The following is a 24,533-nucleotide window of genomic DNA, read 5'->3' as shown; positions in this document are numbered from 1 at the left end:
AGGCTCATGCCACTCTTGTTACCGGCAGGGGATGACGATGATCGCATGCTGAGATCTTGTTGGTGCAAATCCCATTATGGCCCTCTTGCGAAGTTTAGCGGCCATAATGGAATTTGCACATGTGCTGAACGGGCCCATAATATCATGCCCAGTGTGTCATGTGATCCAGTCTCAGTTTTGCTTTGACTTGGAACAGGGGCCTGGATTCTCCAATTCTGGGGCTATGTCCCCATGCCAGCATGGAAACCATGGTGTTTAACGTTGGAAAAACTGGCGCAAAAACGCCACTGATTCCCTGTTTTGCTGGGGGCTAGCATGCCGGCAGCGTAGAGCACCTGGCTCTAGCTGGTGATACGCCCCGGAGAATTGTCGGGTCCGTGGCTGGGCATGCGCACGGCGGTGGCCTGCAGCGGCTGCACCGTGCAAGATGGCGGACGCAGCCCGCAGACCCTGCCCGCGAAATAGTCCCCCCCCTTCGGCCGGCTCGTGCACCCCAGACCAGCCCCCCACAGTGCCTCCAATCCCAAATAATGTCTCCCCTGCCCTCCCTCGACTGGCGGCGCTGGACTGAGTCCACAGCGGCCACATTGAGTTCCCGACAGATGAGACCATGAGAGACCCATGCTGTCGGGAACTCGGCCGGTTCGGGGCGGAGCATCAGGGGCGGGCCTCAGGCAATGTCCGGAGGCCGTCAGTACGTGGCGTGGTGTACTCTCTAAGTACGCCGCTCTGGAGGGGGCGGAGCATAGCGAATGTGGCGCTGCTCCTGATTTGGTCGGAAACTTGGATTATCCGGCCATAGGCCGAACGCGATTTTGACGGCGACGACTGGTGAATCTAGCCCATGATGTACATATACAGCCCGGCTGCTGATGTCTTCAAGCTTCCTACCTTTGTATAAATGTTTTTATGTGCCTCGTCTAAATAAATGAACCCAAAACGTGCCTGGTCTAAATAAATGAACCCAAAACATGTATACACAATCCCTTATGAATGATTGGTTCCCTTATATCATTGCTAAAAACACAATATGAACGAGTAAACATGAAACAAACAATGTCTTAATTATTCTAACACTGTGCATTCCAGCTTTTATTCCCTTCCCAACCTCCCAAATAAATCCAGCCTACTTTTATCTTTGAGCAAATGATTTTATAATCAATTCTGCCTGAGTGGACTAGTTTTCTGAGACTTCTTGGTTTGCTTGAAGGTGAAATGTTTTATCCTGTAAATTGCAAAAACGAAACTGACAGAAATCATGCTCAGCATTTTTCAGAGGAAATTAGATTTTCTCCTGGTGGGAATGATGCTTTGGGATCAGCAGTTGCCCTGTGCTTGTTAGAAACATTTAATTGGAGTTAGCAATCGAAGAATGCAGCAATAATTTGGTGTTTATAAAACTAGAGGTGGAGTGTAGCGGAAAGGCCAATGACATATTAATTACTGTGACCATTTTTCAAATTAAGAGAATTTCCTCCGGGGCTTTCCTTCCATTCCATGTTGCTGCCAGATGTGGAAACAGATGATGTAAATTGATTTGAAAATGAACCTGGCATAAACTTTGATGAAAAACCCCAGTCTAATTACACAAAACCCCTCCAGAGAGAACTGAAAGGTATATTTTATGTAAAATGGACATTGGCCTGGTTTGGACCTTTCCCTTACTGTGGATAAATATAATGGATATCCATAATTTAAAAGTTGGAAAATGGTTCTGTTCAGTGAAATGAAAAGTAATTTTTCTTGAGTTTTCTATATCGAGATGTCTAATGTCGGCTTTATATGTGTGATAACCTGCTCTATAGAAAACTGGGGTCATCACTGTGATTAGGACTCTGACATGTGTCTACTTTCTATTTGACACATGTGTGGATGCAAGATGGAGCTTTATTCCCATATTTTTTCACGGCAAGGCCCAGCATTTGTTGCCCACCCCTAATTGCCATTGAACTGAGTGGCTTGCTCAGCCATTTCAGGGCGCAGGTAAGGATGGCAGGTTTCCTCCCTTCAAGGACATGAGTGAACCAGATGGGTTGTTACAAGAATCACACATAGTTTTATGGTAATCATTATTGAGATCGCTTTATATTCCAGATTTATTAACTGAACTCAGATTGCATCAGTGCTGGGATTTGAACCCATTTCTGGATTTAACAGTCTAGCGACATTGCCACTATGCCACCGTCTCTCCTAAGTTGTGGGCAGGTTGATCCAAACACGAAGCATTTATTTATAAAATGGATTTCATGAATGACCCCAGCGTATATTACTTCAATTAATCATTTTGCTTCATCATAGGATATAGATGGTTATATTTCTTTTGTATTTAAAAAAAAAACATTTAAAGAACCCAATTCTTTATTTTTTCCAATTAAGGGGCAATTTAGTGTGGCCAATCCACCTACCCTGCACATCTTTTGGGCGGTGGGGGTGAGACCCACGCAGACACAAGGAAAATGTGCAAATCCCCCCTCCAGAGCGGCGTACTTACAGAGTACACCACGCCACGTACTGACCAGGGGCCAGGATCGGTGTGGTGAGGCAGCAATCCTAATCACTGAGCCACCGTGCTGCCCTATTAGCACTGTAATATATATTTTTTCTTTTAAAGGACTATGCTAATCCTTTCTCTACTGAATCGACCAGAGGTTGTTTGGGAGTTGTGCTTCGTGCAATAGTTTTGTTTAACCTTCATATTGAGAGCTTGAGGATGACGCAGTAAATGGGCAAATAAGGGATAGGGAGACAAGAAAGAGTGTTAGCTAAATGATTGCGGAATCTGTCAGCATGTTTTCCAAAGAATTAATTATGTCTGTGTGGAAGTTTCACTGAAGAATTAATGAGAATGAGATGGAACAATATCAGGCCAAGATGACTCCTGCTGACCAGATTCTACCTGAAGTTATCATGAGTAATGCTTTAGAAATTATTCCATTAAGTCGTGTGGAGCCTGTCACCTGGATATTTGCTTGTACTCCCAGTAATCTGATTCTATGATGATCTTTGCTTTTTATTTGCAACCCTGTATTGGTGAGATTACCGAGTAAACATTCACAACAGGATTGACAGCAGATCTATGCCCAAAGCGTAATTAAAACTGAAAAGGTGAAGGTCAGTAACTAATAGTTGGATGAACAAGAGCATACTTGGCGAATCTTTGAGTCTTCATTCCACCTTTTATTTAAGATATAGTTGCAAAGCTCAGAACAGATATAAGTCTCAAAGGTAGAGCAAAAAGTACCAACACAGTGGACATTATGTTGATTTCCAATTGCTTGCAACATTGGCAACCAATTGACATAATTGTTACTCAGTGGAGGATTCATGAAATGTTTAAAAAAAACACTCTGTGCCTGTTCTTGCTACTTAACAATATCAATAACAGTCTTTGTGACCATTCTGTGATGTTAGAAACACTTTATATTGTGTACAGTTTCAATGTGATTCAGTAATCAGACTGCACTGGGCACTAGTCAGCTGATTAATCCTCCTGGTCTGCATCATTGATGATAACAGTGTCTTTTACTGGTAATTCTTATAAAGATCATCTGCAGCTGATTGAACTCAAGAAGCAGGAGCAAAAGTAAACCATATGGCACCGCACCGCTGCTCTTCTATTCAATATGATCGTTACCAATCACCGGCCTTAATTCCACTTTCAGGCTGCTCCCCATATACACAGCAAGACCAAAATTCTGACTATCTCGCCCTTTATGTTCAGTTAAACTGGAGCATCATATGGCAGTGCCACAGAACAATGGATGCGGGGTGACACCTCACTCCCTGCTCCCCCCAAGGTTCTGATCTGAGCTGGGCTACTGTACGTAATGCTAAGTGGAGACACAAGAAGAGGAAAAATCACAAGGATATTTGCTAGCATGTTGTCAATTGCTTCTTAACTCATCACTATTGACAGAAGACTGGAAACATCTCAGTTAATGTGTGGCTCCAAAAGCCATAGGAGAAACGGCTGCTGGCCCTCACAACAACAGAAAAATTTGTATCAAATGTATTTAAGCAATTCCTACCAATTGTACATATGCTGCCAATCATCATGTTATTTTTCTTCTATTTCCCTCCCCAAGCCTTAAACATCTGGTAGATGGCAACAAGCAGTGGTCATCCAGTGCCCCCAATCTGGGGAAAAACCATCGAACCGCTGCTACTGTCCCAGGGTTTACCAGCCTCATCGAAATAGGTATGGAAAATGTGCAAGATTTTACAAATGTAACTTTTCTTGTATTGATTACATTGTTTACACCCTGCCTACACCCTTCTATTTTTCACCCCATCTTTGCTGAAGGTTCTAAATTTTGCTGGGGTAGCTGTGAATAGCAACCCATCGGTACCCGAGTAAATTTTCATATGGGCTTAGTCAGTGAGTGTCAACGAGATAGTTGACCTGACTCTTTAGACCAGATTTTGCAGTCAATGGTGAGTGAATGGCAGCTGCCGTTCAGTACAATGACTCTTGCCGACAGACTTTCCATTCGGCTACCTTGTTTTGAGTGGAAACAAGGCCTCACTCTCTACAGGTTATCTGGAACCTATGTAAACAAGGCTAGCAGTGGTATTCCTTTTTAACCAATCAAATTGAAGAATCCTTATTGCGACATGCAGAATTGAATCCTTATTGCGACATGCAGAATTGAAGCATAGAATTGTAAATTCAAATATTTAATTCCAGTGTAAAATCATGTACAGGAAAAGAAAAGGTAAGTTTATGGGAGTTAAGTAACAGAAAGAAAAAGCAAAAAAAATGTTGTTAAACAATCTCAAACACAATTAAATTCCAAATAAATGAGACTCCACAATTGTAAAAGTAAATTTTCAGTGCCAGTGTGATTGGTTATGATCAAGACTCATTCAAAACATTTTGAATGGCCATGTCTGAAAATTTCTGTGGGCTTCGTAGCCCAGTTTGAAAGTAGAAGAATGGCAAGCCTCTCGATGGGATATGGTGTAACGAAGATAGTTTAACTGCTTGTGTACAGACAATGGAATTTGCTATCTGATTTACTCCAGCATAACTTTGAGCACCGATAGCTTAATTGTTGTTGTTATTGCAAAGTTCAGGCCAATGTTATCCATATGTAGCAAGATTGTAGGATCGCCACATGTCCATAGTGAATGGGTATTGAGGCCAATTGTAGCATCTTTACTAAGGCCCTAACTGAGATTGGCCAACCCAATGTTAATTGCATATTAATTGGTTTTTTTTTTAAAATAAACATTTTATTGAGGTATTTTTGGTATTGTAACACAACAAAATAAACAAGGTACGTAAACTATAAACATAGTGCAAAAGCCGTCTCCCTTCCTTACAGGTCCCACCTTTATTAACCCCTACTCTAAGCTAAACTAACCCCCTCCCCCCTTCTGCTGACGATTAGTTTTCCGCGAAGAAGTCGACAAACGGTTGCCACCTCCGGGCGAACCCTAACAGTGACCCTCTCAAGGTGAACTTGATTTTCTCCAAACAGAGAAAGCTAGCCATGTCCGATAGCAAGGTCTCCGACTTCGGGGGCTTTGAGTCCCTCCAAGCTAATAGTATCAGTCTCCGGGCTACCAGGGAAGCAAAGGCTAGAATGTTTGCCTCTTCTCCTGGATTCCCGGGACTTCCGACACCCAGAAAATCGCCACCTCTGGACTCAGTGTCACCCTTGTTTTTAACACCGTGGACATGACATCTGCAAACCCCTGCCAAAATCCCCTAAGCTTTGGACATGTCCAGAACATGTGGACAAGGTTCGCTGGTCCTCCCGCACATTTTGCACACCTGTTTTCCATCCCAAAGAATCTGCTCATCCGGGCCACTGTCATTTGAGCCTGATGAACGACCTTGAATTGTATCAGGCTGAGCCTGGCACATGTAACATAAGAACATAAGAACTAGGAGCAGGAGTAGGCCATCTGGCCCCTCGCCTGCTCCGCCATTCAATGAGATCATGGCTGATCTTTTGTGGACTCAGCTCCACTTTCCGGCCCGAACACCATAACCCTTAATCCCTTTCTTCTTCAAAAAACTATCTATCTTTATCTTAAAAACATTTCATGAAGGAGCCTCAACTGCTTCACTGGGCAAGCGATTCCATAGATACACAACCCTTTGGGTGAAGAAGTTCCTCCTAAGCTCAGTCCTAAATCTACTTCCCCTTATTTTGAGGCTATGCCCCCTAGTTCTGCTTTCACCCGCCAGTGTAAACAACCTGCCCGCATCTATCCTATCGATTCCCTTCATAATTTTATATGTTTCTATAAGATCCCCACGCATCCTTCTAAATTCCAACGAGTACAGTCCCAATCTACTCGACCTCTCCTCGTAATCCAACCCCCTCAACTCTGGGATTAACCTAGTGAATCTCCTCTGCACACCCTCCAGCGCCAGTACGTCCTTTCTCAAGTAAGGAGACCAAAACTGAGCAGAATACTCCAGGTGTGGCCTCACTAACATAACACCTTATACAATTGCAGCATAACCCCCTAGTCTTAAACTCCATCCCTCTAGCAATGAAGGACAAAATTCCATTTGCCCTCTTTATCACCTGTAAACCAACTTTTTGCGACTCATGCACTAGCACACCCAGGTCTCTCTGCACAGCAGTATGTTTTAATATTTTATAATTTAAATAATAATCCCTTTTGCTGTTATTCCTACCAAAATGGATAACCTCACATTTGTCAACATTGTGTTCCATCTGCCAGACCCTAGCCCATTCACTTAACCTATCCAAATCCCTCTACAGACTTCCGGTATCCTCTGCACTTTTTGCTTTACCACTTATCTTAGTGTCATCTGCAAACTTGGACACATTGCACTTGGTCCCCAACTCCAAATCATCTATATAAATTGTGAACAATTGTGGACCATGTTGCGGACGAGTTGACTCTACTCAACGCGTCCACCCATAGACCATCCTCTATCTCTCCTCCGAGCCTCTCCTCCCACTTGCACTTCAGCTTCTCGATCTGAATCTCCTCTGACCCCATAAGGTCCTTGTAAATGTCAGAGACGCTCCCTTCTCCTACCCGCCCTCTGGAAACTACCCTGTCCTGAATTCCCCTTAGCGGTAGGAGTGGGAAGGTTGACACCTGTTTACGTAGGAAGTCCTGCACTTGCAAATACCTGAATTTGATTCCCCTTGCCAACCCAAACTTCTCCTCCAGCGCCCTCATACTCGGAAAGCTCCCCTCTATAAACATATCCCCCATCCTCTCAATCCCTGCTCTCCGCCATATCAGGAACCCCCCATCCATACTTCCCGGGGCAAACCGGTGATTATTACAGATTGGGGACCAGACCGATGCTCCCTCTGCTCCCACATGTCTCCTCCATTGCCCCCAGACTCTCAGGGCCGCCACCGCCACAGGGCTGGTGGAGTACCGTGCTGGCGGGGACGGCAGAGGCGCAGTTACCAACGCCCCAAAACTGGTGCCCTTACATGAAGCCGCCTCCATACGCTCCCATGCCGACCCATCCCCACCACCCACTTCCTGATCATGGCTATATTCGCTGCCCAGTAATAGTTACTAGAATTTGGCAGCGACAGCCCGCCCTCTCCACGACTCCGCTCAAGCATTACCTTCCTTACTCGCGGGGTCTTGCCCGCCCAAACAAAGCCAGTGATCACTTTGTTGACCCGTTTAAAAAAGGACCGTGGAATAAAGATGGGGAGACACTGAAATACAAACAGGAATCTCGGGAGGACCGTCATCTTCACCGTCTGCACCATCCCAGCCAGTGACAACGGAAGCGCGTCCCATCTCCGAAAATCGTCCTTCATTTGGTCTACTAGTCGGGCCAGATTTAATTTATGCAGCCAGTCCCATTCCCGCGCCACTTGAATGCGTAGGTACCTAAAGCTTCCCCCTACTAATCTAAATGGTAGTCCCCCAATTGCCTCTCCTGTCCCCTCGCCTGGACTGCAAACATCTCACTTTACCCCATATTTAGCTTATACCCCAAAAACCGGCCAAATTCCCCTAGAATCCTCATGATTTCTTCCACCCCCTCTATTGGGTCCGATACATACAGAAGCAGGTCGTCGGCATAGAGCGAGACTCTGTGCTCCACCCCCCACCCCCACTAGCCCCTTGAGGCTTTCTGAGCAATTGCCAATGGCTCTATAGCTAGCGCGAACAACAGTGGGGAGAGGGGGCATCCCTGTCTCGTTCCCCTGTGCAGTCTAAAATAGTCCGATGTTGTCCTATTCGTCCGTACGCTTGCCACAGGAGCCTGATACAGCAACCTGACCCAGTCAATAAAGCCCCGCCCACATCCGAACCGTCCCAGTATCTCCCACAGATAGTCCCATTCTACCCGATCAAAAGCCTTTTCTGCATCCATTGCGATCACTACCTCCACCTCCCTACCTTCCGGGGGCATCGTGATCACGTTTAACAACCTTCTTACATTGGCCACCAACTGCCTGTGGTTAACAAGCCGAACTCCGCTTGACCGGTCCAAGCCAGGGTCAATAACTGTGTTGAAATCCCCTCCCATGACTAACTTCTGCGAATCCAGGTCCGGTATCTTTCCCAACATCCTCTTTATAAACTCCACACACATTTACTAGTACCACCTGCACCCCTTCTAATTTCCCACTGACCATAATGTACTGGCCTCCCACATCCAAGACTATTCTACCCGCCCCAAACACCACCCCCTTATCGACCCCTCTGGTCTTTGAGTCTAGTCCCGAGTGAAAGACCTGACTGACCCAGCCTTTCCTCAATCTGATCTGGTCAGTTACTCTAAGGTGTGTCTCCTGCAACATTACCACTTCCGCCTTCAGTCCCCTAAGATGCGCGAACACACGTGCCCTCTTGACCGGCCCATTTAACCCTCGAACACTCCAGGTGATCAGCCTAGTTGGGAGGCTCATTGCTGCCCCCCCCCCCCCCCTTTCGCCGATCAGCCATCCCCTTTTTTGGGCCGGCCTCCAGCCCATGCTCCGGGCCTCCAGCGGTCCGCCCCCAACCTCCTCTCTGTCCCTTAGCCCAAATCCCTCCCTCATCAGCAGAACATTTACCCCCCCCCCGCAAGTAACAACACTCTGTAACCCAACCCTTTAATAAACCGAACATATGCACACCCGCCACTCTGCTTCTGTGAGCTAGCCCGCCCTGCTAGCTTGGTGGCCCCCATCCCTGGTGCCCGATGGTCTCCCACCTATTGTTCCCTCCCCCCTGCTGATACACACAAACTCCAACATCAAACAATCCCCACACAATTGCCCAATAGAAAAACACCAAGATCTACACAAGCACAACTCCATCCCCCAATAGTGCAAATGAAAACCTTAACTCACTCAGCTCAACCACTGGTCCCAAATCAATGCAAAAGGCATTACAAACAGCTTCCACAAAATGAAAAACGAGAAACTTTTTTTTTTAAAAGAACAAAAAAAAACAAGAGCGTTGCAGCAAAGTTCAAAAGTTCTCAGTCCACCACCAGTCCTTTCCTTTTCGCGAAGTCCAGCGCGTCCTCAAGCGACTCGAAATAAAAATGCTGTTCCTCGTGCGTGACCCAGAGACGGGCCGGATACAACAGTCCGAACTTCACCTTTTTCTTAAAAAGGATTGACCTAATCTGGTTGAAGCCTGCTTTTCTTCTGGCCACCTCCACACTCAGGTCTTGGTAAACCCGTAGGATACTGTAGTCCCACTTACAGCTCCGTGTCTGCTTGGCCCACTGTAGTATGCACTCCTTGTCCAAGTACCTGTGGAATCTCGCTGTTAGACGTTTTAGTTGCTGTGATATGAAGAGTCTAAAGTTCTATTCTTTTTTCACAAACACCCATTTATTTCATTCCAACAGCTTTGCACAAAACTCGTCACTATACATCACCTGACAGAGGCCACCTGAAGCCCCTTTACAAAGCAGTGTCAATTAATGGATACTTAACATAAATGAGACAACTAATTGCAATGTCTCTTAACCCATTACTTAACATTCTCCCCTTCCTTGGAGAAAAAAAAATAATTAGGTGAAAACAAAATTTCAAGAAACTCAAAAACACACATGATTTCCCCCCCCTTTTTTTTTTGTTTGGACGAGAAATAAATTTTTTTAAAACAGTCACAGAAACAAGCGCCCTTCATTAACAATATCCAAAGGTTTCTGTGAACTCGCCCCTCTTTTCGTAAAACAGTCTGACAGTCGATAGCTCCTGTCGACCCATTTAATCTTTGTTATTTCCCCTCTGTCCAACATCTGCTTCAAACTTGCGATGTCTATCCGTAACCTCTTTTCAATGACACTTTTTGAAGAGTGCACATTTTCCCACAGGGATTTATTGTCAATGTGACAGTCAATAGGTATATTACCCAAATCCCCCAATCCCAAAATTTCTGTCAATATCATACTTATATAAAAGGCCATATCCACTGTCATCAGTTTTACAATTCAAGTCCGGTAGAAAATCGGGGGGAAAGGTCCAAAAGTCCGACCAGAGCGGGAGCCACAAAATGTGCGACATACTCCTTCATAGCCGCCACCGGAAGATCATTAATTGGGTGTTTAATTGTACTTCTGCTTCCATAGATAGTTCAGGCAGTGCCCTATTGGGCCTCCCTCCACCAACACCCCGACTCCCTCCCTCCCCACCACCCTCCTTTCCCCTCTCCCCACCACCCCCTTTCCCTTCTGTTGGTACAGAGGCGAGGGTATCTGGTCTCTCCAGCACAAAGTGTAGTGCTGGTACCGTTAGTTTTTTATACAACTGTCCCCCCCCCCCCCATTTGTTGGTACTGACGGGAGGGTACCTGTTTCTCCAACACAAAATTAGTGTTTGTACCGTTTGGCCTTGTATAAATGTTTTTACTGTTTTAATAAAAAGATATGGTGGGCATTAACTGGTTCATTCACCTGTGCTCAAATACGCGGGAGCAAACTGAAACTCTGGTTATTCTGTTAATAGATGCATGATCTGTAATGTGTGTCTCTGTAAGTAAAAGCTTTTAAGTGCATATGTACTCGGCTCAATTTTTATTCTTCATTGCCTGGCTGTCTGAGTTGTAATTACAAATTTGTTAATTCTATTTCTCTATTCATAGATGCTGCCTGACCTGCAGAGTATTTTCAGCATTTTCTGCTTTAATTTTAACTATCTGCAATAGTTTACTTTCGTATTACGGTTAACAAAATGATGGCACAGTGGTTCACACTGCTACCTCACAGCACCAGAGACCCGGGTTTGATTCCGACCTCGGGTGACTGTGTGGAGTTTGGACATTCCTTCTGTGTCTGTGTAGGTTTCCTCCGGGTGCTCTGGTTTCCTCCCACAGTCCAAAAATGTGCAGCTTGACCATGCTACATTGCCCCTCGGTAAGGTTACAGGGATAGGTTGTGGGATTGGGCTTGGGTAGGGTGTTCTTTCAGAGGATTGGTGCAGACTCGATGGCCTCCTTCTGCACTGTAGCGATTCTATGGCCACAAAGGTAGCATGGAGGGAGGGTGCACTTCTGCTTCATGTTCTATCGAGCCTTGATTAGACCCGATCTAGAATACCGTTTTCAGTTTTAACACCGAACCTCGGGAAGGAAATATTGGCCTTAATAAAGGAGCATGCAGACTCACCGGAACAGGGGTTAGATTATGAGAACAGGTTGCATAAACTTGGATAGTTTTCCATAGTGTTTAGAAGGTTTAGGGTTGATTTGATTGGAATGTTTAAAATAATTAAGCTATTCGGTAGGTGAATGTAGAGAGACTATTTCCCCATAGCGATGAAGGGGACATTGTCTTAAAATCAGAGCTAGGATGCGTAGGAGTGAAATTGGGAAGCACTTTTCCTCACAAAGGGGAGTGGAATTCTGTAATTCCCTCCTCTCTAATGGTTGCTAAGTCAATGGAAAATTTCAAGACTGAGATCGACAGATTTTTTTGTTGGGTAAGCATATCATGGGATCTCGAGTTATGGCAGGTAAATGGAACAGGGTCAGGAGGCTCAATGGGCTGTCTCCTATGAAAAGCTATGGCATGCGAACAAGTCCCAAATGATGTCAAAAACTACAACGACAAAACTATTGAGATGTGAAGTACGAGAGAGTGTCTTTCAGAAAAAGCCAGATTCACAGATCCTTTTCCTCTACCCACAGAGCATGAAGATGATGAGAGTATTAAGGATTTTGACACAACGCTGCAACAGTCTGCTTTACCCAACCAAGCCTACCTCGCTTTGCCTTTCGACCGGAATGATGATGGGGAAGGTGCTGTTAGTGACAATAATGAGGACCCTACTCCGGTAAACTCTGCAACCAGCACCCCTCAGCGTACTCCGACCAACAGCAGTAAGCGTAACTCACAAAGAAAAAAATGTGATGTTGTCTTCCTGGGTAGCGGGGCAGTCCTAGCAGCTGTGGCTCTGGGATTTGATTTGCTCGAGTTGGGGAAATGTCAGATTTTGCAAGAAGATTCTGAACCAAAGGAAGAGAAGAAAAAGAAGGAGGGCATTTTTCAGCGCAGCAGCCGGTTGCGGAGGAGCACCAGTCCCCCTTCTCGAAAGCTCTTCAAGAACGAAGAATCGGTCATTTCCTCCTTTGATCCATCTTCCTCGTTGACGTTGCTCTCATTGTCTTCCATTTCTGAATGCAACTCCACCAGATCCTTGTTACGTTCAGACAGCGACGAGTTGGTGGTATATGAAATGCCCATGACCCCAAATTTAATGGATGAAAGCTCCAAGTTTATTACTAATCATCCATTAGTAGACATAACTATTGAGCGCTTCAAACGAGACCCTAAGCAATCATTGACCCCGACTCACGTAACAACAACCACCACCAAAATGCACCGGGGTCACAGACGGACTCCTTCTGATGGTGCTATTAAGAAAATCCCTCAGACTCCGAACTGCACGCCATCCAATGGCACTTTAGGTTCCATTGTTACAGGTAAGTGCTTAATGTTGTATTGCATTGATGGCTTGGAATTTGAAGTAAAGATTGACCATGGGGATTCCCAAAAATAGAAGGATTCAGCAATGCAGTTCTTCGCACAGGATTTGCAATACTTCGCTCTTCATCTTGTAAACTGATCAACAGCTTTCCTGTGTTTGTTGATTCGCATAAATGCAAACAGCCAGTTACTCTGAATTCTTCACATCCTTCACCTTCGCCCTGACCCTTCCACTCCTCCCCAACTTCTCCTCAAGGCAGGTCCAACTCTTAGTCGGGGGATGGAGAGAGGAAGCCTACCATGCTGCCTTTATAGCCACTCCAGTCCCCAAACAACAAGAAGATTGATCAGCTCTTGCACCTTCCCTACAAAAGCAATGATCTCCATATCAGTACTTGCTGGATGGCTCTGTGTGCCATTGTGGACTGTACAGGGGGTGGAATCTTCCCATAATTTGTTAGACAAAGTAACAACTCATCCTCCTCCCCCAGGCACCGGGTCAACTGCCCCCCCCCCCCCCACCCCCAAAGCAGTGGGGCGTCTCCCCTTCCTCCCCCCACGCACACACGCCTAAGAGGAAACCCCTCCGTTGGGCTTCCCAGAAGGCCAACCCCTGCACTGCCACCCAGGTTGTGACAGTGCCTCTCCCCTCTATACCCAGAGGCTACATTTACCCATGTGCCCCCCAGCGGCTTTGCCTCGACAGCATCATGTTTTTCCAAACCTGTTGTGAACCTCGCCAATGTGATGTCACATTGGTAAGGTATGAATATTCAGTGAGAAGGGAACAAATTGCAGGGAAACTGCAAAATTGGTAGTTAAATTTATTGCAATTTATTGAGACGGGAACCTCGTTAAGTGTTGGGAGAGTTTACACTGACGGCTAACACAGGCTGAAAATTGCCCACAATATAGTGTCAGCAAAACATGCAAATCTGTGAAGAAATAAATCTATCTGTAGCTGAATGTACTTGTAACCAGTGGCAAGAACAGAGTTCTAATGTGTTTGAAGATCTCACCATGTAGATTTTCAATAGAGCTTTTAAAAGAAAACAATAATTATACTATATAAATAACCTCCTGCAGCCCAGCACTTTGCATGATACACTTATGTTTTGAACTTGGAAATTTAATCTATGGTGTAAAATGCTAACTTTGAGAGAGACTGCAAACACAGGAACACTGCTCTTGACGAGAAGTAAATATCTAATGGGTGCCCATTTCTATTGCTAAATAACTTCAAGCATCTGAGGGACAGGACCATTACAATCTAGTTTCTCCCCATATCCTATCATAACATCTCTAATTCATTCACTTCAGGAGCCTGAAAGATGGAATAGACAGAAATCAGAATGCAGTTCAGGGCGGTGGGGATCTGATAAAAAAGGTAGTTCAGTATTAGGCGGGATTAAGAGATTAAAATAGGGAGATGGCAGCATTGTGGTAATGGAATAATAAACCTGGGTTAATGCCCGGGAGATGAGTGTTCAAATATCATCAGAACAGCCGGAGGATTTTAAGTTCAATTTTATTGATAAGTCTGAAATAAATTGCAGGTCTCATTATTAATGATCTTCATGAAATTACTGGATTATCATAAAAACCCATTTGCTTCACTAAAGCATTTCAGGGAAGGAAATCTGCCCTTCTTACCAGGTCTGGTCTATATGCGACTCCAGATCCACAGCAATGTGGTTGACTCTTAACTACCCTCAGAAATGGAAGACTCTCTTATGCCTAAACGACATAGACACAAAGGTTCAAGAAAGCTATTCACCACCCCTTTATAGAGGGCAATTACAGACGGGCGTTGTCAGCGACACTCCCGTCCCAAAAAAACAATAGAAATAAACAGTCCAAATTAGGTTTACAATTTACAGTGCATCTGTGTAAACAATGCAAAGTGTGCCAAGTAAGGCTGGTAAGCCACAGGTGCATATAGTCACATGAGAATATAACATTGTGGCAACAACTCAGATATGACTCAAAAAAGGGCAGGACTGGGTACTAAATATTCTTGTCAAGTGTTCAGGAAGGATAGGGAAACAATGAATGGAGATGGAATGACAGCATTGACTAAGGAGAATATTACAGTGCTGGAGGGGGTGAAATCAATTGCTAAAAGTAGACTTAAAGGTGTATAAAAAGTGTATTCATTCATTACTACCAAGCTCATTGAAACTGTCAACAGACCTGCCCAAATCAACTGTCAAAAGTGTCAGAAGCATCTGTTAAGGGGAGCTTTCAGAAGTGTCAAGAGCTCATGTCAGAACTGTGAAGAGGACCTTTGTCAAAGGGAGCTGTTGAAACCGTCAAGGCATTTAAAAGAACTGGCCTTTAATTGTTTTGAAAATAATGCCTAGAGTGTTTTAAAAAACAAACAAATTGCTTGCAAGGAGTACAAGAACATACGTTAGCATGGAGGGTATGGGTGGGGTTCTGAGCGTGGGTAGAGGAAATAGTTTGGCATGGAGGATATGGGGGTTGGTCTATGAGCATGAGGTGGCGTGGGTTGGTATGGATGGGGCGTAGGAAGTGATGAAGACTGGAGGGATGTTTTATTGTTTATTTTCTCAATCTTTCACGCAGTGCCGGTGCATAGATGCATTTTAGCTGTTCCCCCGCCCTTTTTTTCTCAGGATCTGGGAAATGCCTGACTCTGCGCAATCAATCCAGGAATGAAAATCCAGGTTGAAGACTGGTAGGCAGAACAGTGGGTTGCCTTTGAAAGAAGAAATGGTTTGTGCACTGTCGAGGATCATGCCCATGTGGGGAAAGGTAGCGCAAGCAAAGCCCGAGCACCCTAAATGATGAAAGAGATAGTGAGTAAGATGAAGCAGAAAAAGGGGAAGGTTCAACAGATGTCAGGTTGATAAGACAAGTGAGAACCAGGCTAAATAAAGAGAGTTCAGAGGACAAGTGACAAAGGAAATAAGAGAGGCAAAGAGACTTCTGCCACGTAAACCGAACTTCATCATGGACTTCATCTGTTTAATCCCTGTGTGAGATACCCATTTAATGATCTTGCATCATTCCAGTCAGTGCCATAGCCCTATAATTGGAGGTTGTTCTAATGGAAGGGGGAAAACACAAAGCATAAGCTCAATTGGTAGGGATTAACATGTGCATTTATTTTTTTTAAGGTATAGGTAAAACTCCAAGTCCTAACAGGGATCCAACAGGAGTTCCTCGCTTGCCAGATCCTAATCTGGTTTTCCCTCCCACTCCAAGACGAAGGAACATGAAGCAAGACTTCACGTTGGAAAGACCCAAAACACTGGAATTTGTACCCAGGCCACGCCCATCTGCCAATCGCCAGCGGCTAGACCCATGGTGGTTTGTCTCTCCCAGCAAAACACGCAGCAATTCCCCTGTCAATAGTTCCAGTACAGAAACCCCATCCAATCTGGACTCCTGCCTCAGCAGCAGTGGCACTGTAGAAGAAAGGCCATGTGGGCTCCCTCCTTTCCTACCTTTCAGGCAAGGACTCACCAGCTATGAGCGGACATTGCTGGACACAGATGTGGAAGGTCAGAGTCAGGACGGGACGCTTCCACTCTGCGGTGCAGAAAGGAATCCACGCAAGTCTACAGCCTACCAGCTAGAGCATAATTTCTGGTCGTAGCAGCATGCGGTACAACGCACAAATCTACAAAAGAAATTTGCACTGGGAATGCACTTTCACATAAAGACTGGCCTGAACTGATTGCCACTTATTATCATCCTAGAGAATTGCCGAACTGCGAACTTAGATCCGAGATCCATAAAGTTATCTTGTTGACAACAAAAATAAGCAGCTTGATGCTATTCAGCGTGGGGTTCCATTCATCTCACTCCCAAATCTCCTCTTCTACTGTATGCATCAGAGATGTTTTTATGTATTCCCATCACCATTGACTTTTTTGTCTTCAAATCATGCCATACCGAGTCGAAGTTATGTTCAAGTTGCATCCATTGGTAGAAAACAAAAGAATTGTCTGTCTTCTCCTGTGTTGTAACCTATTTAAACAAGTTTCAAGGCAAGCACGTTAGCAGATGCTAAAAGCATGACCGATTCAGATTTATGCACTTCCCAGTAAGCTACAAAGAGTCTTCAGATGGAGACTTGTTCAGCCACGCCTGCATTTTAAAAATCTTGATACCATTTATTTATTTTTACCCTCTGCAAGTCCACTGTTTTCCAAAGTAGCAGAGGTGAGCAGGGCTCGAAGAAATGTGCTCTCCCCGCTGGTCAAGGTTGCAGCTCCTGTACAAATGCTAAGATGCAGAGGAGTCTTGAGGTGGAGACCACAATCTATGAGGCGAACGTGCAGTTCAAAGCTTCTTATTACATGGGCTAGTCTCACCCAGCAGAGCGGGTGAACACAAAGCACTCAAACTCTGTCTGGGTTTGTTTTTTAAAAATGGTCTGTGTGTCATCCTCTTGAGCCAACTTTTCCGGACCTGTTTACCAAACCATCTCATCTTTCCTTAATGAACACCCTGTCCAAAACAGAGTTGTTGTTTTTATTTTAATGTGGTTAATGAGGGAAGGGGAAGTTCAAAAGACTTTTCTGCCATTATGTCGAAGCCACATTGCCTCATCCTGAGTTGTTTCTGACTTTATATTTTTTTTTAAAAGGAATCTATTTCTGGACATCATCTCTTGAGAAAAGTGTCATCATCAAAAGTCTGTGGGTCAGAACACACTCAGCTGCTGAAGCATCTATTGAATATAATTGTATCTGCTGAATCGAAGGATTGGGATCCCACCTCATATCCTTGTATATGTGATCACTTGTATTTAATGCTATTTTGTAAGTATATATTGCACTGAGAATGAGGGTCAAAGGTTATGGTATTAACAGTGTGTAATGGAAAATTGCAAAAGGAATGTTCTATTGTTAACTGTGAAGAGACAGTATCCCTTTTTTTTAAGCCTACGAGTGCATAGATTGTACAGTACTTGCAAAAGACCACAGTCCAGAAATCATTTTGGACATGCCTTTCGATATAAGCCAGTTTTACTCGCTAGCTTTCTGTTACTGGCTGCTTGCAATAATTTTTCAACCAATTGCACCACAGACTAATGAGACATGGGCCGGAATTCTCTGGCCATTGGGATGTTCTGTTCCCGCTGGTAGCGGAAACCCCATTGACAAGTAGCAGGAGTATATAATCCCGCCGCCAGCGAACAGCACGACATCGAGAAACACGCGACTGGGGGACCGGAGAATCCAGCCCCTGGTGTAGAAGGGGTTGCATCGGATTGATAACTCTGTTAACACTGTAGGTTTTATTTATTTTTCCTTTGCTCCTGAATGTTTCAGCAGCCTCCCAGTCGCATTCCCTGGATTTCTTCTGTGACAGAGCAAGAGGAGGAGCAAACACTGCTCCCGACAAAAAAAATAACTAAGTCACAGCGGTGGAGAGTTGGGCAGCATAGGCTGGCTGGTGCTATTACTGAGGCACTAATACTAGCCAGTGCTTGTAAGGCAGAAACCTCAGTGCTTTATGTATGGAGTGCGCACTCTGGTGGTAATTTAGCAACTTGGCGAGAGTTGCCCACCTACCAACACATCAAGAAACACATTTTACAGGAGTGGGAAAATGTGGCGGGTCGTTCGAAAGCCCATCTACTTTGGTGGGACCGGAAGATCCCACCGGTGAGAGAGGCAGTGAACGTTTGTTTACTAGCTTAGCTCCAGAAAAACATGTCTCAAATGATATAATTGGAGTGCATATTTTTACTTTCTGCTTTAATTTTGTTCCATTGTAAAAATGCTAACATTGCGAAGGTAATTCATTAGTCAAAAAATAAAACACACCAGCCTTATATTTTTACCTGGTGAAAATGAAATGGAAGTCACTGTAGTTCCGAAGACCATAGGTTTCTTTCTCCTTTTGAGCGAGAGCTGACTGGTGGTGATTAAACCTGAGGGTCACCACACCTCAGATGAGGAGCAAGGTTGAGAAAGCGGGCTCTTCATGGATAACCTCAGCTGATATGGGAATTGAACCCACACTGTTGACATCGCTCTGCATCACAAACCAGCCGTCGAGCCAGCTGAGCTAACCAATACAGACATGTGAATCGCAGCATGGAAAACTTTGTTTTGCACAGCACCGTGGCGGAAAATCCTTGAGGTTCAAGCTGCCCCAGTTGTGTAATGTGATGTACCCCAAATCACCTCAGGGTAAAACTTGACAACCCTCTTCATTTTGCCTTGAGCCTGTGTGTTTCTGCTGGTCAATGGAAGGAATACTTACAGGACGTACAAGCCATATCGGAGTGCATGGATGTCCGTGGCTTTGTACTCCAGCCACTGTACTTGCAGCTTTGATAGGGCGAAAAATGTGGTAGAGAAAAACTGGGTCTTTATGGGGTTTAAAATACCCCAGTTATCTTGGCGGACAGCCATTCCCAAGCCTAGCCAGCAACCTCCCGATTGATGCATGTTAACAACTAAACTGGATACTGCAAGTACATACCTGACTTGGTCATTTAAATACCTTCAAGTCTCCGAAACAATGTGAGTGACGCCTTGTTTCATCTCATTTCTTTTTTTGAAGGACATGTCTGAAATTTACATCGTTATACCTTCATTTTTGGTTCGCGTTAGTCTTGTGAGATTGAGGTTAACGAGGTTGCTTTTTTAAGAGAAATAAACAACTGTCATGTAGAAACCTACTGTGCTTACCACAAGGGCCAAGGTCAACTCTGTCTGGATTTTCTCTTTCCCTTTTTCATCTCTATCTGACTTTTAGACATTATCGGAATGATGATCAGTCTGTGTGCCACACGTGCACATGCACATGAGATCACAGCACTATTGCTACAGCAGTGGAGTGGTGACTTTACCACTTCATAACAGCAGCTTTCCAGAACTCTCAGTGCTATTGCCAGGTAATGGGTTTCGGGGGGGGGGGGGGGGGTGGCCTCGCTGGCATATCTAACTAACGTGCAATTTGAATTATGTGCATTCTGTAACCAAGATACAAACATACTTTATTGATTCTACTCGCTCATTGTGTTTATAGCACATGTGTGGCCAATGTCCCAGTCTATCCCTCTCTCATGGTGTGCAACACCCTGTCTAATTATTATGTTTTTTTATATATCGGCAAGCAACATGACAGTCCAGTTAATGGATTTGCCTGCAAGTTCACCTCTGATGGAACTAATGACTGATCGCTCAGTAAAAGGGTGACTGTATATTTGTGACTCCTTAAATCTTTTCCTTATGAAATGTAGATCTGTGCACTGATGAAATAGAGATGACATTCTGCTAACAGCTAACACCTGGGTACAGATATTCGTACAGTTGATAAAGCAGAAGGTAAGGCAATGTGTTTCGTAGACTCTTTAGCTCCAACGATTGACACTCACTGGCTGGCTGATTAATGTCTTCAAACAACCAATTTTCTTTATTATTGAGCAGCATTCTGTTCGCTTGCCAGTTTGGAACACAATTTAACAATTAAATAGACGTGATGCTTTTACCGACGTTAACAACGCTGACCTTTAAGATCTGCTGAGCAGGGGGCCAGTCACTAACATTCCTCGCCAATACAACCGAAGATAACTGCTGTGGCCTAAACACTTTTCAGGAGTTCCAGTTTAAACCACCTGACAGAAAATGTACTGACTGAATGTAAATGTGTTTTGCAAATGGTGATTGGAGCGTTTAATCCACGTGCGCCATGAATCTCTTACTCTGTGACTTTTGTAGATTGTATACTGCAAACAGGAGTAAATAAGAATGCAGTAAAAACGTGAGTGTGGATTAAGGATGCAGCTATAAGAAGCCAGATGAATGTGACAGGCCCACATACCTGTCTGATGCGACCATCAATTCACTCGAGACGGGAATAGAAGTAAACTGTGGCTTTAATCAACTTTGAACAGTGCCTGCCTGCGACTGATCCAATACTGAGAACCACCAAGAGGTCGACTGCCTTTATACCTCCCTTCAAGGGGAGGAGCCATGGGCAGAGCCCATACAGGCCCCAACATGTTCCCCTATGGATAATGCCATACAATGGCCCATAGGAGGAGCCCACAAGGGCAACAGCATAGCACATATACAAATACAAGGGCAACAGCACAGATACAAATACAATGGTGGATTATTGGCTTAATACATTCACCACATTCACCCCCTGTTAAAAAAATGAAGTCCAGCGGGGGGTGACGGGTTAAGTTCAGCCGGTGCGGTGCACGGATTGTGCGCTGTGATCGCCAAAGCTCTGGCATTGTTGCTGGCCTGGCTGTCGAACTCATCCATGCTGGCATCAGTAGCGAGGGCGCCGGTGCGGGTACAGACGTGGACTCCGGACTCTTCTGGAGCTTCATTCCTGTGGATTGGTGAAGGGGAGATGGCGGGTGGGAGGGAGCGCGGGAGCCATATAGGGGCGGGGCACTGGTCACGGTAGTTTGGGCGGGATATGGTGGGGGCGCGATGGTGGTGGTGGTGGAACCGGCGGGCGCCAGGTCCTGGAGGGAGACCGTATCCTGTCGCCATCGTGGTGTTCGATATAAGCGTACTGGGGGTTAAAGTATAGGAGCTGGACCCTCTCTACCAGAGGATCGGACTTATGGCTCCTGACGTGTTTTCTGAGTAGGACTGGCCCCGGTGTCTTCAGCCAGGACAGAAGTGAGGCCCCTGAGGTGGATCTCTATGTCCGGGTGAATGAAGCTTTCTGTGCTCCCGGAGTCGAAAAGACAAGGCGTCTCGTGCCTGTTTACCCGGACGGTCATCATGGAGCTCCGGAGGTGCTTGGGTCGCAACTGGTCCAGGGTGACCGCGCTGAGTTGCGGGTAGCCAGCGTGGTCGGAGGTGCTGGGGCAGTTCCGTGATGGCTGCCCTTGTTGATCATACGCGTCGAGCAGCGTAGCAGATGGCGGCCCACGTTGGTCGACCGTGGCGGGCGTTGAGGAAGATGGCGGCCCCCATGGATTGCACGTGGCCGGCCGCGCGGGGGAGGATGGCCAAGATGGCAGCCCCCATGAGTCGCACGTGCTGTGAGGGCTGGAAGATGGCTGCCCCCACGGATAGCACGAGGCTGATGACGCGTCTACAGGGGGCTGCGTCGGCAGACACGCTGCCACACTGCGGGGTCTGTGAGCCTGTGAGTCTGAGGATCGGGCCTGTGAGTTAGAGTTCTTGGACCTGGCCAGGCAAACTTTGGCGAAATGTCCTTTTCTCCCACAGCTGCTGCAGTTCGCGTTACGGGCCAGGCAGTGCTGCCGGGGGTGCTGGGACTGGGCGCAGAAATAGCAGGGTAGCCCCCCATGGTGGGCGCGCGACATAGGCCTGGGGTAGATTATGGTCGGGACTCCACGAGGGGGTCGCGTGGTCAGCCGGGAACGCGGTAAGGCTCTGGAACGCTACTTCCAGAGATGAGGCTAACTTTACCGTCTGATCCAGGTCCAGGGCCCCCTTTTCGAATCAGTGCTGTCTCACGTAGTTGGACCGGACTCCCGCCACGTAGTCATCTCGGACGGCGAGTTCCATATGTTGAGTGGCCGTAACGGCCTGGTAGTTCAGCTGCGTGCGAGGGCTTTGATGTCGCGTAGGTAGTCTTCTAGCGATTCCCCGTGGCGCTGGCTGCGAGTGGTGAGGATGTGTCGCGTGTATACCTCGTTCACGGGCCATACATAGAGGCGTTCGAGCATCGCGAGGGCGTCTGCGTAGGAGGAGGCCTCGTCGAGGTGAACAGAGATTCGATGGCTCACCTGAGCGTGGAGGAGGCTCAGCTTCTGTTCATCGGTGACGGAAAGCATGGAGGAGGCTGCGAGATACGCCTTGAAGCAGCGGAGCCAGTGCGAAAAAATTTCTTTCGTCTCCGCGGCCTGCGGATTGAGTTCCAGTCGGTCAGGTTTGAGGGCCAATTCCATAGTTGCGTTTAAGTTGATTAAATTATTGCGACCATCAATTCACTCGAGACGGGAGTAGAAATAAACTGTGGCTTTAATCAACTTAGAACAGTGCCTGCCTGCGACTGATCCAATACTGAGAACCACCTACAGGTCGACTGCTCTCTATACCTCCCTTCAAGGGGAGGTGCCATAGGCAGAGCCCATACAGGCCCCAACATGTTCCCCTATGGATAATGCCATACAATGGCCCATATGAGGAGCCCACAAGTGCAACAGCATAGCACAGATACAAATACAAGGGCAACAGCACAGATACAAATACAATGTTGGATATTGGCATAATACATTCACCACACTGTCCAAGGCCTGATGCAATGCTCCAGTATTGCCCAACGCAAACTGGAAGAACAACATCCCATCTTCCAATTGGAACATTGCAGCCTTCTGTACTCGACATTGAGTTCAAAAACTTTATTTTCATCCTGTGTTAGTAGCCAACGACAATGGCAACACGGGTGTAAAATCCAGTGAGAAAAGCCAGTGAGAGCGCATTTTCTGATTTTCCACGCTCCTCGTCGATGGTGTAATGAGGTTTACGTCCAGAAAGGGCGGAAACTTTATTTAAATACATTTTAACATACTTACCGAGCCTCTCCCCCCCCCCCCCCCCCCCCCCCCCCCCTGTCCCTACCACATGATCCCGCCCCTCACTGAATATTCATACCTCACCGACATCACATGCCAGCAAGGTTTATAACAGGTTCTGAAAAATGTGAATCAGTCGTGGGATTCCCCCGGGGATGTGAAGGTAAGTGTACCCCCTGGGGGAAGAGGGACATGCCCATGGCACAGCCAGGTTGTGCCAGTGCAGGCCGCCTGGGGAGTCCCATTGGGGGCAGGGTTCGCGCTATGTTTATTGGTGGGAGGAGGAGCCCCGAAAACTGCTACTTGTAGTGAGAGGGTGAGAGCCCGAATGCTGATGGTGGGGAGGGAGAATTCTAAGATGTTTATAGGCAGGCGAGGGGTTCCCTGTGGGGAGAGGCGAGGGGAGGGGGGGTTTTTGTACTAATCGGGGTGCCCTTTTTAAAAGGCCCCCCGATCTAGGTGGAGCCAGCCTCGCCGGCTCTATCAGGCCCCGCCCACCACAATGACAACGTTAAACCCATCCCCTGAGTTTGTGTTTTCAGAAAGGCTCAAAATCTGGACCAAAAACTCAGCTCTTGCAGCTGTGGAACTACACGCCGGGTTTCAGTCAGAGCCTGGTACTTTGAGAAAATATGCTCAGGTTCCACCCTCCGATCGGTAACCTGCCCCATCATCTTAAACCCATGCTCCCCCCTTTTGTAGTTTGTTGTCCGTTTTGCAGATTTCTGGCCTGCCCCAGCACAACCCCTCCCCTCCCCCACTTGGCCACCTGTCTCTGGCTATTCAGTTGTTCTCATTAACACATTCTGCTATCTTACCTTTTGCCACTATTAACACTCTTCATCCCTTAATGGCATTGTTAGCACTCCCCTTTTTGTACGCCCATGGCAAATTTGTTTCTCCTCTGCCCCGATCTATCCTTGGTTTTCCATTCTTCCAACTATATATCCTGTACATTTCTACCTTGCTTTGGTTCTGTAGAGGATCACCTAGATTCAAAACTTTAGCTCTCTTTCTCTCTCGAAGATGCTGCCAGACCTGCTGAGTTTATCCAGCATTTTCTGTTTTTATTTCAGATTCCCAGCATCCGCGGTATTTTACTTTATGATCCCCTGGATAGGCGTC

General features: G+C 46.1%; 1 protein-coding gene across 2 annotated transcripts in view; it reads left to right on the top strand.

Moving 5' to 3' along the window:
- Positions 1 to 21,336, top strand: part of map3k9 (mitogen-activated protein kinase kinase kinase 9) — a 274,576-nt gene extending 253,240 nt beyond the window's left edge. For both annotated transcript variants that reach the window (XM_072486011.1, XM_072486002.1), the window contains 3 exons: positions 4,086 to 4,198; positions 12,103 to 12,897; positions 16,045 to 21,336. In XM_072486011.1, coding sequence (XP_072342112.1) covers positions 4,086 to 4,198; positions 12,103 to 12,897; positions 16,045 to 16,526 — 1,390 coding nt within the window. In that variant the 3' untranslated portion in view covers positions 16,527 to 21,336. The remainder of the gene's footprint in view (positions 1 to 4,085; positions 4,199 to 12,102; positions 12,898 to 16,044) is intronic.
- Positions 21,337 to 24,533: the final 3,197 nt, after the last annotated feature.

Source organism: Scyliorhinus torazame, chromosome 2 (genome assembly GCF_047496885.1).
Source record: "Scyliorhinus torazame isolate Kashiwa2021f chromosome 2, sScyTor2.1, whole genome shotgun sequence".
In the NCBI taxonomy this organism is placed as follows: Eukaryota; Metazoa; Chordata; class Chondrichthyes; order Carcharhiniformes; family Scyliorhinidae; genus Scyliorhinus; species Scyliorhinus torazame.
Note: the sequence above shows the minus strand (reverse complement) of the source record. Positions and strands in the feature narration are given on the sequence as shown.